Source organism: Taudactylus pleione, unplaced genomic scaffold (genome assembly GCF_031769625.1).
Source record: "Taudactylus pleione unplaced genomic scaffold, aTauple2 ptg001907l, whole genome shotgun sequence".
In the NCBI taxonomy this organism is placed as follows: Eukaryota; Metazoa; Chordata; class Amphibia; order Anura; family Myobatrachidae; genus Taudactylus; species Taudactylus pleione.
The window spans coordinates 75,407-88,884 of NW_028286304.1; the positions used below are offsets into that span (position 1 = coordinate 75,407).

The 13,478-nt window shown below is 49.6% G+C and overlaps 1 protein-coding gene across 3 annotated transcripts in view; it reads right to left on the minus strand.

Annotated features, from left to right (window-relative positions):
• The window catches only part of ASH1L (ASH1 like histone lysine methyltransferase), a 168,510-nt gene that overhangs the window by 42,347 nt on the left and 112,685 nt on the right, over window positions 1-13,478 (minus strand). For all 3 annotated transcript variants that reach the window (XM_088465205.1, XM_088465203.1, XM_088465204.1), the window contains exons 8-11: window positions 12,623-12,696; window positions 5,350-5,395; window positions 2,417-2,525; window positions 2,127-2,333 (exon numbers count right to left, since the gene is read on the minus strand). In XM_088465205.1, coding sequence (XP_088321331.1) covers window positions 2,127-2,333; window positions 2,417-2,525; window positions 5,350-5,395; window positions 12,623-12,696 — 436 coding nt within the window. The remainder of the gene's footprint in view (window positions 1-2,126; window positions 2,334-2,416; window positions 2,526-5,349; window positions 5,396-12,622; window positions 12,697-13,478) is intronic.

The window sequence follows — 13,478 nt, forward strand, 5'->3', positions numbered from 1 at the left end:
ACCTCTGTATACACAGCCTCCTATACCCCAAGGAACCTCCACATGAGCACCCTTACACCTCTGTATACACAGCCTCCTATACCCCAAGGAACCTCCACATGAGCACCCTTACACCTCTGTATACACAGCCTCCTATACCCCAAGCAACCTCCACATGAGCACCCTTACACCTCTGTATACACAGCCTCCTATACCCCAAGCAACCTCCAAATAAGGACCCCTACACCTCTGTATACACAGACTTCAAAATCAAGGCTCAACCCCAAGCAACCTCCACATTAGCACCCCTACACCTCTGTATACACAGCCTCCTATACCCCAAGGAACCTCCACATGAGCACCCCTACACCTCTGTATACACAGCCTCCTATACCCCAAGGAACCTCCACATGAGCACCCTTACACCTCTGTATACACAGCCTCCTATACCCCAAGGAACCTCCACATGAGCACCCTTACACCTCTGTATACACAGCCTCCTATACCCCAAGCAACCTCCACATGAGCACCCTTACACCTCTGTATAGACAGCCTCCTATACCCCAAGCAACCTCCAAATAAGGACCCCTACACCTCTGTATACACAGCCTCCTATACCCCAAGGAACCTCCACATGAGCACCCCTACACCTCTGTATACACAGCCTCCTATACCCCAAGGAACCTCCACATGAGCACCCTTACACCTCTGTATACACAGCCTCCTATACCCCAAGCAACCTCCACATGAGCACCCTTACACCTCTGTATACACAGCCTCCTATACCCCAAGCAACCTCCAAATAAGGACCCCTACACCTCTGTATACACAGCCTCCTATACCCCAAGGAACCTCCACATGAGCACCCTTACACCTCTGTATACACAGCCTCTTATACCCCAAGGAACCTCCACATGAGCACCCCTACACCTCTGTATACACAGCCTCCTATACCCCAAGGAACCTCCACATGAGCACCCCTACACCTCTGTATACACAGCCTCCTATACCCCAAGGAACCTCCACATGAGCACCCCTATACCTCTGTATACACAGCCTCCTATACCCCAAGGAACCTAAATATAAGGACCCCTACACACCTCTGTATACACAGCCTCCTATACCCCAAGGAACCTCCACATGAGCACCCCTACACCTCTGTATACACAGCCTCCTATACCCCAAGGAACCTCCAATAAGGACCCCTACACCTCTGTATACACAGCCTCCTATATCCCAAGGAACCTCCACATGAGCACCCCTACACCTCTGTATACACAGCCTCCTATACCCCAAGGAACCACCACATGAGCACCCTTACACCTCTGTATACACAGCCTCCTATACCCCAAGGAACCTCCACATGAGCACCCCTACACCTCTGTATACACAGCCTCCTATACCCCAAGGAACCTCCAATAAGGACCCTTACACCTCTGTATACACAGCCTCCTATACCCCAAGGAACCTCCACATGAGCACCCCTACACCTCTGTATACACAGCCTCCTATACCCCAAGGAACCTCCACATGAGCACCCTTACACCTCTGTATACACAGCCTCCTATACCCCAAGGAACCTCCACATGAGCACCCCTACACCTCTGTATACACAGCCTCCTATACCCCAAGGAACCTCCACATGAGCACCCCTACACCTCTGTATACACAGCCTCCTATACCCCAAGCAACCTCCACATGAGCCCTCCTACACCTCTGTATACACAGCCTCCTATACCCCAAGGAACCTCCACATGAGCACCCCTACACCTCTGTATACACAGCCTCCTATACCCCAAGGAACCTCCACATGAGCACCCCTACACCTCTGTATACACAGCCTCCTATACCCCAAGGAACCTCCACATGAGCACCCCTACACCTCTAAAGTCGTCACTGAGAGCCAGCTCTGCCAGGAAGTTTGCAGGATGGTTCAATGCTGGAATAGTTTATGTACATTATAAACAGAGGATATACTGGGTGCGCTGTTCTCAGTGTCATTTGGTTATTAAAATTCAAAAGTCTCCAAAAATATTTCCAAAAAAAGAGACAAACAGGCAAAATGTGGATTATAAAGGGCTGATGGAAACAGCCATCCAACGCCAACTATACATGATCCATGCCCGATACCAGCGTGACCCGAGTACCTGAACTCCTGCTCGCTCACCACCTCGCCCAGATACTCAATAATGAACTGCGAGGCCTTCAGGGGTTCCTTGGTGCGGATGCCCCATCCCTTCCCCTCTGCCCGGAAGCGCTCCAAGCATTGGACCCATTCGTGTCTCTGTATCCGCTGGTTATGGCACTGGTCCCCACATGGGCACGTGTTCGGGGAACACTCCGCAAAAATCATTCTACAAGGGAACCAGAGGGGTCAATGTCACCGTGGTATTACTATATAATGACCTGATGGGGGCACAGCCTCACAGCCGCTCACCGATTAAGGCAGTCCTCAACGCAGCCCCTCTCCTCGCCATCCTCCGGCATCTTACAGTTACATGTGGTGGCTTCATATCCAGACAGAGGCTTCACATCCACATACACATCTGGGGAGCCGAGACATTTACACAGATAGGGGATCATTAGCGGTCACGTGTGTACAGATAATACGGGAGGTGTATGTGAGCGTGTACAGATAATACGGGAGGTGTATGTGAGCGTGTACAGATAATACGGGAGGTGTATGTGAGCGTGTACAGATAATACGGGAGGTGTATGTGAGCGTGTACAGATAATACGGGAGGTGTATGTGAGCGTGTACAGATAATACGGGAGGTGTATGTGAGCGTGTACAGATAATACGGGAGGTGTATGTGAGCGTGTACAGATAATACGGGAGGTGTATGTGAGCGTGTACAGATAATACGGGAGGTGTATGTGAGCGTGTACAGATAATACGGGAGGTGTATGTGAGCGTGTACAGATAATACGGGAGGTGTATGTGAGCGTGTACAGATAATACGGGAGGTGTATGTGAGCGTGTACAGATAATACGGGAGGTGTATGAGTGTGTACAGATAATACGGGAGGTGTATGTGAGCGTGTACAGATAATACGGGAGGTGTATGTGAGCGTGTACAGATAATACGGGAGGTGTATGTGAGCGTGTACAGATAATACGGGAGGTGTATGTGAGTGTGTACAGATAATACGGGAGGTATATGTGAGTGTGTACAGATAATACGGGAGGTATATGTGAGTGTGTACAGATAATACGGGAGGTGTATGTGAGTGTGTACAGATAATACGGGAGGTGTATGTGAGTGTGTACAGATAATACGGGAGGTGTATGTGAGTGTGTACAGATAATACGGGAGGTGTATGTGAGTGTGTACAGATAATACGGGAGGTGTATGTGAGTGTGTACAGATAATACGGGAGGTGTATGAGTGTGTACAGATAATACGGGAGGTGTATGTGAGTGTGTACAGATAATACGGGAGGTGTATGTGAGAGTGTACAGATAATACGGGAGGTGCATGAGTGTGTACAGATAATACGGGAGGTGTATGAGTGTGTACAGATAATACGGGAGGTGCATGAGTGTGTACAGATAATACGGGAGGTGTATGAGTGTGTACAGATAATACGCGAGGTGTATGTGAGTGTGTACAGATAATACGGGAGGTGTATGAGTGTGTACAGATAATACGCGAGGTGTATGTGAGTGTGTACAGATAATACGCGAGGTGTATGTGAGTGTGTACAGATAATACGGGAGGTGCATGAGTGTGTACAGATAATACGCGAGGTGTATGTGAGTGTGTACAGATAATACGGGAGGTGCATGAGTGTGTACAGATAATACGCGAGGTGTATGTGAGTGTGTACAGATAATACGGGAGGTGTATGAGTGTGTACAGATAATACGGGAGGTGTATGTGAGTGTGTACAGATAATACGCGAGGTGTATGTGAGTGTGTACAGATAATACGGGAGGTGCATGAGTGTGTACAGATAATACGCGAGGTGTATGTGAGTGTGTACAGATAATACGGGAGGTGCATGAGTGTGTACAGATAATACGGGAGGTGTATGTGAGTGTGTACAGATAATACGCGAGGTGTATGTGAGTGTGTACAGATAATACGGGAGGTGCATGAGTGTGTACAGATAATACGCGAGGTGTATGTGAGTGTGTACAGATAATACGGGAGGTGTATGTGAGTGTGTACAGATAATACGGGAGGTGTATGTGAGTGAGTACAGGATAATACGGGAGGTATATGTGAGTGTGTACAGATAATACGGGAGGTATATGTGAGTGTGTACAGATAATACGGGAGGTGTATGTGAGTGTGTACAGATAATACGCGAGGTGTATGTGAGTGTGTACAGATAATACGGGAGGTGTATGTGAGTGTGTACAGGATAATACGGGAGGTATATGTGAGTGTGTACAGATAATACGGGAGGTGTATGTGAGTGTGTACAGATAATACGGGAGGTGTATGTGAGTGTGTACAGATAATACGGGAGGTGTATGTGAGTGTGTACAGATAATACGGGAGGTGTATGTGAGTGTGTACAGGATAATACGGGAGGTATATGAGTGTGTACAGATAATACGGGAGGTGTATGTGAGTGTGTACAGATAATACGGGAGGTGTATGTGAGTGTGTACAGGATAATACGGGAGGTATATGTGAGTGTGTACAGATAATACGGGAGGTGTATGTGAGTGTGTACAGGATAATACGGGAGGTATATGTGAGTGTGTACAGATAATACGGGAGGTGTATGTGAGTGTGTACAGATAATACAGTAGGTGTATGTGAGCGTGTACAGGATTATACGGGAGGTATATGAGAGGGTGTACAGATAATACGGTAGGTGTATGTGAGTGTGTACAGATAATACGGGAGGTGTATGTGAGTGTGTACAGATAATACGGGAGGTGTATGTGTGTGTACAGATAATACGGGAGGTGTATGTGTGTGTACAGATAATACGGGAGGTGTATGAGTGTGTACAGGATTATACGGGAGGTATATGAGAGGGTGTACAGATAATACGGTAGGTGTATGCGAGTGTGTACAGATAATACGGGAGGTGTATGTGAGTGTATACAGATAATACGGGAGGTGTATGAGTGTGTACAGATAATACGGGAGGTGTATGTGTGTGTACAGATAATACGGGAGGTGTATGAGTGTGTACAGGATTATACGGGAGGTATATGAGAGGGTGTACAGATAATACGGTAGGTGTATGTGAGTGTGTACAGATAATACGGGAGGTGTATGTGAGCGTGTACAGATAATACGGGAGGTGTATGTGAGTGTGTACAGGATAATACGGGAGGTATATGTGAGCGTGTACAGGTAATATGGTGGAGTGGATCACAGGATATTAGTCCCAGGAACTTACTTGAGCGGATCTTTTTGTAGAGCGGGACATCTGGCTTTTTATACAACTAGAAGACACATTTCAAAACGTTAATAACAAGAAAACTGTATTATCAGCGTCATGAAAACTCTGAGACTGGATACTGCGGTATTACCCACAGGCCGTAACAAAACCGGTACAAAGCTAATATCAAGGTGACACCAGCAATATCTTGTCTGGTTATTGTAGTACCAGTAAGAGCTCAGTGGTGCCTCCCTGTATCTCTAGTACCAGTAAGAGCTCAGTGGTGCCTCTCTGTATCCCTAGTACCAGTAAGAGCTCAGTGGTGCCTCTCTGTATCTCTAGTACCAGTAAGAGCTCAGTAGTGCCTCTCTGTATCTCTAGTACCAGTAAGAGCTCAGTAGTGCCTCTCTGTATCCCTAGTACCAGTAAGAGCTCAGTGGTGCCTCCCTGTATCTCTAGTACCAGTAAGAGCTCAGTGGTGCCTCTCTGTATCTCTAGTACCAGTAAGAGCTCAGTGGTGCCTCCCTGTATCTCTAGTACCAGTAAGAGCTCAGTGGTGCCTCCCTGTATCTCTAGTACCAGTAAGAGCTCAGTGGTGCCTCTCTGTATCCCTAGTACCAGTAAGAGCTCAGTGGTGCCTCCCTGTATCTCTAGTACCAGTAAGAGCTCAGTGGTGCCTCTCTGTATCTCTAGTACCAGTAAGAGCTCAGTAGTGCCTCTCTGTATCCCTAGTACCAGTAAGAGCTCAGTGGTGCCTCCCTGTATCCCTAGTACCAGTAAGAGCTCAGTGGTGCCTCCCTCTATCCCTAGTAACAGTAAGAGCTCAGTAGTGCCTCTCTGTATCTCTAGTACCAGTAGGAGCTCAGTAGTGCCTCTCTGTATCCCTAGTACCAGTAAGAGCTCAGTGGTGCCTCTCTGTATCCCTAGTACCAGTAAGAGCTCAGTGGTGCCTCCCTGTATCTCTAGTACCAGTAAGAGCTCAGTGGTGCCTCTCTGTATCCATAGTACCAGTAAGAGCTCAGTGGTGCCTCCCTGTATCTCTAGTACCAGTAAGAGCTCAGTGGTGCCTCCCTGTATCTCTAGTACCAGTAAGAGCTCAGTGGTGCCTCCCTGTACCCCTAGTACCAGTAAGAGCTCAGTGGTGCCTCTCTGTATCCCTAGTACCAGTAAGAGCTCAGTGGTGCCTCTCTGTATCCCTAGTACCAGTAAGAGCTCAGTGGTGCCTCTCTGTATCCCTAGTACCAGTAAGAGCTCAGTGGTGCCTCTCTGTATCCCTAGTAACAGCTCAGTAGTGCCTCTCTGTACCCCTAGTAACAGTAAGAGCTCAGTGGTGCCTCCCTGTACCCCTAGTAACAGTAAGAGCTCAGTGGTGCCTCTCTGTATCCCTAGTACCAGTAAGAGCTCAGTGGTGCCTCCCTGTATCTCTAGTACCAGTAAGAGCTCAGTGGTGCCTATCTGTACCCCTAGTTCCAGTAAGAGCTCAGTGGTGCCTCTCTGTATCCCTAGTACCAGTAAGAGCTCAGTGGTGCCTCTCTCTCTCTAGTACCAGTAAGAGCTCAGTGGTGCCTCTCTGTATCCCTAGTACCAGTAAGAGCTCAGTGGTGCCTCTCTGTACCCCTAGTACCAGTAAGAGCTCAGTGGTGCCTCTCTGTACCCCTAGTACCAGTAAGAGCTCAGTGGTGCCTCTCTGTATCCCTAGTACCAGTAAGAGCTCAGTGGTGCCTCTCTGTATCCCTAGTACCAGTAAGAGCTCAGTGGTGCCTCTCTGTATCCCTAGTACCAGTAAGAGCTCAGTGGTGCCTCTCTGTATCCCTAGTACCAGTAAGAGCTCAGTGGTGCCTCTCTGTATCCCTAGTAACAGCTCAGTAGTGCCTCTCTGTACCCCTAGTAACAGTAAGAGCTCAGTGGTGCCTCCCTGTACCCCTAGTAACAGTAAGAGCTCAGTGGTGCCTCTCTGTATCCCTAGTACCAGTAAGAGCTCAGTGGTGCCTCCCTGTATCTCTAGTACCAGTAAGAGCTCAGTGGTGCCTATCTGTACCCCTAGTTCCAGTAAGAGCTCAGTGGTGCCTCTCTCTCTCTAGTAAAAGTAAGAGCTCAGTGGTGCCTCTCTGTATCCCTAGTACCAGTAAGAGCTCAGTGGTGCCTCTCTGTACCCCTAGTACCAGTAAGAGCTCAGTGGTGCCTCTCTGTACCCCTAGTACCAGTAAGAGCTCAGTGGTGCCTCTCTGTATCCCTAGTACCAGTAAGAGCTCAGTGGTGCCTCTCTGTATCCCTAGTACCAGTAAGAGCTCAGTGGTGCCTCCCTGTATCTCTAGTACCAGTAAGAGCTCAGTGGTGCCTCTCTGTATCTCTAGTACCAGTAAGAGCTCAGTAGTGCCTCTCTGTATCCCTAGTACCAGTAAGAGCTCAGTGGTGCCTCCCTGTATCCCTAGTACCAGTAAGAGCTCAGTGGTGCCTCCCTCTATCCCTAGTAACAGTAAGAGCTCAGTAGTGCCTCTCTGTATCTCTAGTACCAGTAGGAGCTCAGTAGTGCCTCTCTGTATCCCTAGTACCAGTAAGAGCTCAGTGGTGCCTCTCTGTATCCCTAGTACCAGTAAGAGCTCAGTGGTGCCTCCCTGTATCTCTAGTACCAGTAAGAGCTCAGTGGTGCCTCTCTGTATCCATAGTACCAGTAAGAGCTCAGTGGTGCCTCCCTGTATCTCTAGTACCAGTAAGAGCTCAGTGGTGCCTCCCTGTATCTCTAGTACCAGTAAGAGCTCAGTGGTGCCTCCCTGTACCCCTAGTACCAGTAAGAGCTCAGTGGTGCCTCTCTGTATCCCTAGTACCAGTAAGAGCTCAGTGGTGCCTCTCTGTATCCCTAGTACCAGTAAGAGCTCAGTGGTGCCTCTCTGTATCCCTAGTACCAGTAAGAGCTCAGTGGTGCCTCTCTGTATCCCTAGTAACAGCTCAGTAGTGCCTCTCTGTACCCCTAGTAACAGTAAGAGCTCAGTGGTGCCTCCCTGTACCCCTAGTACCAGTAAGAGCTCAGTGGTGCCTCTCTGTATCCCTAGTAACAGCTCAGTAGTGCCTCTCTGTACCCCTAGTAACAGTAAGAGCTCAGTGGTGCCTCCCTGTACCCCTAGTAACAGTAAGAGCTCAGTGGTGCCTCTCTGTATCCCTAGTACCAGTAAGAGCTCAGTGGTGCCTCCCTGTATCTCTAGTACCAGTAAGAGCTCAGTGGTGCCTATCTGTACCCCTAGTTCCAGTAAGAGCTCAGTGGTGCCTCTCTGTATCCCTAGTACCAGTAAGAGCTCAGTGGTGCCTCTCTCTCTCTAGTACCAGTAAGAGCTCAGTGGTGCCTCTCTGTATCCCTAGTACCAGTAAGAGCTCAGTGGTGCCTCTCTGTACCCCTAGTACCAGTAAGAGCTCAGTGGTGCCTCTCTGTACCCCTAGTACCAGTAAGAGCTCAGTGGTGCCTCTCTGTATCCCTAGTACCAGTAAGAGCTCAGTGGTGCCTCTCTGTATCCCTAGTACCAGTAAGAGCTCAGTGGTGCCTCTCTGTATCCCTAGTACCAGTAAGAGCTCAGTGGTGCCTCTCTATCTCTAGTACCAGTAAGAGCTCAGTGGTGCCTCTCTGCATCCCTAGTACATGTAAAAGCTCAGTGGTGCCTCCCTCTATCCCTAGTAACAGTAAGAGCTCAGTAGTGCCTCTCTGTATCTCTAGTACCAGTAGGAGCTCAGTAGTGCCTCTCTGTATCCCTAGTACCAGTAAGAGCTCAGTGGTGCCTCTCTGTATCCCTAGTACCAGTAAGAGCTCAGTGGTGCCTCCCTGTATCTCTAGTACCAGTAAGAGCTCAGTGGTGCCTCTCTGTATCCATAGTACCAGTAAGAGCTCAGTGGTGCCTCCCTGTATCTCTAGTACCAGTAAGAGCTCAGTGGTGCCTCCCTGTATCTCTAGTACCAGTAAGAGCTCAGTGGTGCCTCCCTGTACCCCTAGTACCAGTAAGAGCTCAGTGGTGCCTCTCTGTATCCCTAGTACCAGTAAGAGCTCAGTGGTGCCTCTCTGTATCCCTAGTACCAGTAAGAGCTCAGTGGTGCCTCTCTGTATCCCTAGTACCAGTAAGAGCTCAGTGGTGCCTCTCTGTATCCCTAGTAACAGCTCAGTAGTGCCTCTCTGTACCCCTAGTAACAGTAAGAGCTCAGTGGTGCCTCCCTGTACCCCTAGTAACAGTAAGAGCTCAGTGGTGCCTCTCTGTATCCCTAGTACCAGTAAGAGCTCAGTGGTGCCTCCCTGTATCTCTAGTACCAGTAAGAGCTCAGTGGTGCCTCCCTGTATCTCTAGTACCAGTAAGAGCTCAGTGGTGCCTCTCTGTATCCCTAGTACCAGTAAGAGCTCAGTGGTGCCTCCCTGTACCCCTAGTTCCAGTAAGAGCTCAGTGGTGCCTCTCTGTATCCCTAGTACCAGTAAGAGCTCAGTGGTGCCTCTCTCTCTCTAGTACCAGTAAGAGCTCAGTGGTGCCTCTCTGTATCCCTAGTACCAGTAAGAGCTCAGTGGTGCCTCTCTGTACCCCTAGTACCAGTAAGAGCTCAGTGGTGCCTCTCTGTACCCCTAGTACCAGTAAGAGCTCAGTGGTGCCTCTCTGTATCCCTAGTACCAGTAAGAGCTCAGTGGTGCCTCTCTGTATCCCTAGTACCAGTAAGAGCTCAGTGGTGCCTCTCTGTATCCCTAGTACCAGTAAGAGCTCAGTGGTGCCTCTCTATCTCTAGTACCAGTAAGAGCTCAGTGGTGCCTCTCTGCATCCCTAGTACATGTAAAAGCTCAGTGGTGCCTCCCTGTATCCTTAGTACCAGTAAGAGCTCAGTGGTGCCTCTCTGTATCCCTAGTACCAGTAAGAGCTCAGTGGTGCCTCTATATCCCTAGTACCAGTAAGAGCTTAGTGGTGCCTCTCTGTACCCCTAGTTCCAGTAAGAGCTCAGTGGTGCCTCTCTGTATCCCTAGTACCAGTAGGAGCTCAGTAGTGCCTCTCTGTATCCCTAGTACCAGTAAGAGCTCAGTGGTGCCTCTCTGTATCCCTAGTACCAGTAAGAGCTCAGTGGTGCCTCTCTGTATCCCTAGTACCAGTAAGAGCTCAGTGGTGCCTCCCTGTATCCCTAGTACATGTAAAAGCTCAGTGGTGCCTCTCTGTATCCTTAGTACCAGTAAGAGCTCAGTGGTGCCTCTCTGTATCCCTAGTACCAGTAAGAGCTCAGTAGTGCCTCTCTGTATCCCTAGTACCAGTAAGAGCTCAGTGGTGCCTCTATATCCCTAGTAACAGTAAGAGCTTAGTGGTGCCTCTCTGTACCCCTAGTTCCAGTAAGAGCTCAGTGGTGCCTCTCTGTATCCCTAGTACCAGTAGGAGCTCAGTAGTGCCTCTCTGTATCCCTAGTACCAGTAAGAGCTCAGAGGTGCCTCCCTGTATCTCTAGTACCAGTAGGAGCTCAGTGGTGCCTCTCTGTATCCCTAGTACCAGTAAGAGCTCAGTAGTGCCTCTCTGTATCCCTAGTGCCAGTAAGAGCTCAGTGGTGCCTCTCTGCACCCCTAGTACCAGTAAGAGCTCAGTGGTGCCTCCCTGTACCTCTAGTACGAGTAAGAGCTCAGTGGTGCCTCCCTGTACCCCTAGTACCAGTAAGAGCTCAGTGGTGCTTCTCTGTATCCCTAGTACCAGTAAGAGCTCAGTGGTGCTTCTCTGTATCCCTAGTACCAGTAAGAGCTCAGTGGCGCCTCCCTGTATCTCTAGTACCAGTAAGAGCTCAGTGGTGCTTCTCTGTATCCCTAGTACCAGTAAGAGCTCAGTGGTGCCTCTCTGTATCCCTAGTACCAGTAAGAGCTCAGTGGTGCCTCTGTACCCCTAGTAACAGTAAGAGATCAGTGGTGCCTCTCTGTATCTCTAGTACCAGTAAGAGCTCAGTGGTGCCTCTCTGTATCCCTAGTACCAGTAAGAGCTCAGTGGTGCCTCTCTGTATCTCTAGTACCAGTAAGAGCTCAGTGGTGCCTCTCTGTATCCCTAGTGCCAGTAAGAGCTCAGTAGTGCCTCTCTGTATCCCTAGTACCAGTAAGAGCTCAGTGGTGTCTCTCTGTACCCCTGGTACCAGTAAGAGCTCAGTGGTGCCTCCCTCTATCCCTAGTACCAGTAAGAGCTCAGTGGTGCCTCTCTGTACCCCTAGTACCAGTAAGAGCTCAGTGGTGCCTCTCTGTATCCCTAGTACCAGTAAGAGCAATCATTTGGTAACAAAGGAAACATTCACAAATAGTACAAAAACATAGGTAAAGTAGTCCTGAGGATGCCCCGTTAGGGGTAGTAGCCCAATGCCCCCTTCCCTGGTCTCATCTCAGTGTGTTGTCGCTGACCTCTCTCCAGCTTACACATGGAACAGTAACACAGCCAGCAATAACCACACGGGGCACCTGTAAGGTCAGCCCTGTGACTGTCCCTAGTATCATGTGACCGCACCGTGGCAGAGAGCACCTGAGAACCCAGCGCCCGTCCCTAGTATGTGACCGCACCGTGGCAGAGAGCACCTGAGAACCCTGTGACCGTGCCTAGTATCATGTGACCGCACCGTGGCAGAGAGCTCCTGAGAACCCTGTGACCGCACCATGGCAGAGAGCACCTGAGAACCCAGTGACCGTGCCTAGTATCATGTGACCGCACCATGGCAGAGAGCACCTGAGAACCCAGTGACCGTGCCTAGTATCATGTGACCGCACCATGGCAGAGAGCACCTGAGAACCCAGTGACCGTGCCTAGTATCATGTGACCGCACCATGGCAGAGAGCACCTGAGAACCCAGTGACCGTGCCTAGTATCATGTGACCGCACCATGGCAGAGAGCACCTGAGAACCCTGTGACCGTGCCTAGTATCATGTGACCGCACCATGGCAGAGAGCACCTGAGAACCCAGTGACCGTGCCTAGTATCATGTGACCGCACCATGGCAGAGAGCACCTGAGAACCCAGTGACCGTGCCTAGTATCATGTGATCGCACCATGGCAGAGAGCACCTGAGAACCCAGTGACCGTGCCTAGTATCATGTGATCGCACCATGGCAGAGAGCACCTGAGAACCCAGTGACCGTGCCTAGTATCATGTGACCGCACCATGGCAGAGAGCACCTGAGAACCCAGTGACCGTGCCTAGTATCATGTGACCGCACAATGGCAGAGAGCACCTGAGAAGTCCATCACCCAGTTACTCGATGGCAAGCGGATAATTCTGTTACAGGAAGCATTATACCGGAGCCACAGGTCACACAGTAACCCCAACACTTACCTGATCGTGTTTCCACTGCCAGAGAATGTCATACGGCAGCTGGAAGTCACTCCGCTTGTGCCGGAGATATTTCCCTGAAACACCAGAGGTAGATACACACGTTTGTTACATATATGCTGATTACACAAGACGCTTAGCTATATAATTCAGACAGATCAGTATTAATGACTAGGAGAGACTATTACAAAGTATAAGGCAACCAAAAACTGCACAAAAGGTATCAGTGGTGGTTCACACACACCCGGACAATGATGAACCCCCCCCCCCCCCCCCGCCTGCACCCGGATAATGATGACGCCCCCCGCGCCTACAGCCGGATAATGACGACTCGCCCCCAGCCTACAGCTGGAAAATGAGGACCCCCCGCCTACAGCTGGATAATGATGACTCCCCACCCAGAAGCCGGATAATATGAGGACCCCCCCCCCGCCGGATAATTATGACCCCCCCCCACCACCCCGTCACACAGTAGTATAGTATAACAGAAGGTGGGTGTAATGTTAGGTCACACAGTAGTATAGTATAACAGAAGTGGGGTGTAATGTTAGGTCACACAGTAGTATAGTATAACAGAAGGTGGGTGTAATGTTAGGTCACACAGTAGTACAGTATAGCAGAAGGGGGGTGTAATGTTAGGTCACACAGTAGTATAGTATAACAGAAGGTGGGTGTAATGTTAGGTCACACAGTAGTATAGTATAACAGAAGGGGGGTGTAATGTTAGGTCACACAGTAGTATAGTATAACAGAAGTTGGGTGTAATGCTAGGTCACACAGTAGTATAGTATAACAGAAGGGGGGTGTAATGTTAGGTCACACAGTAGTATAGTATAACAGAAGGGGAGTGTAATGTTAG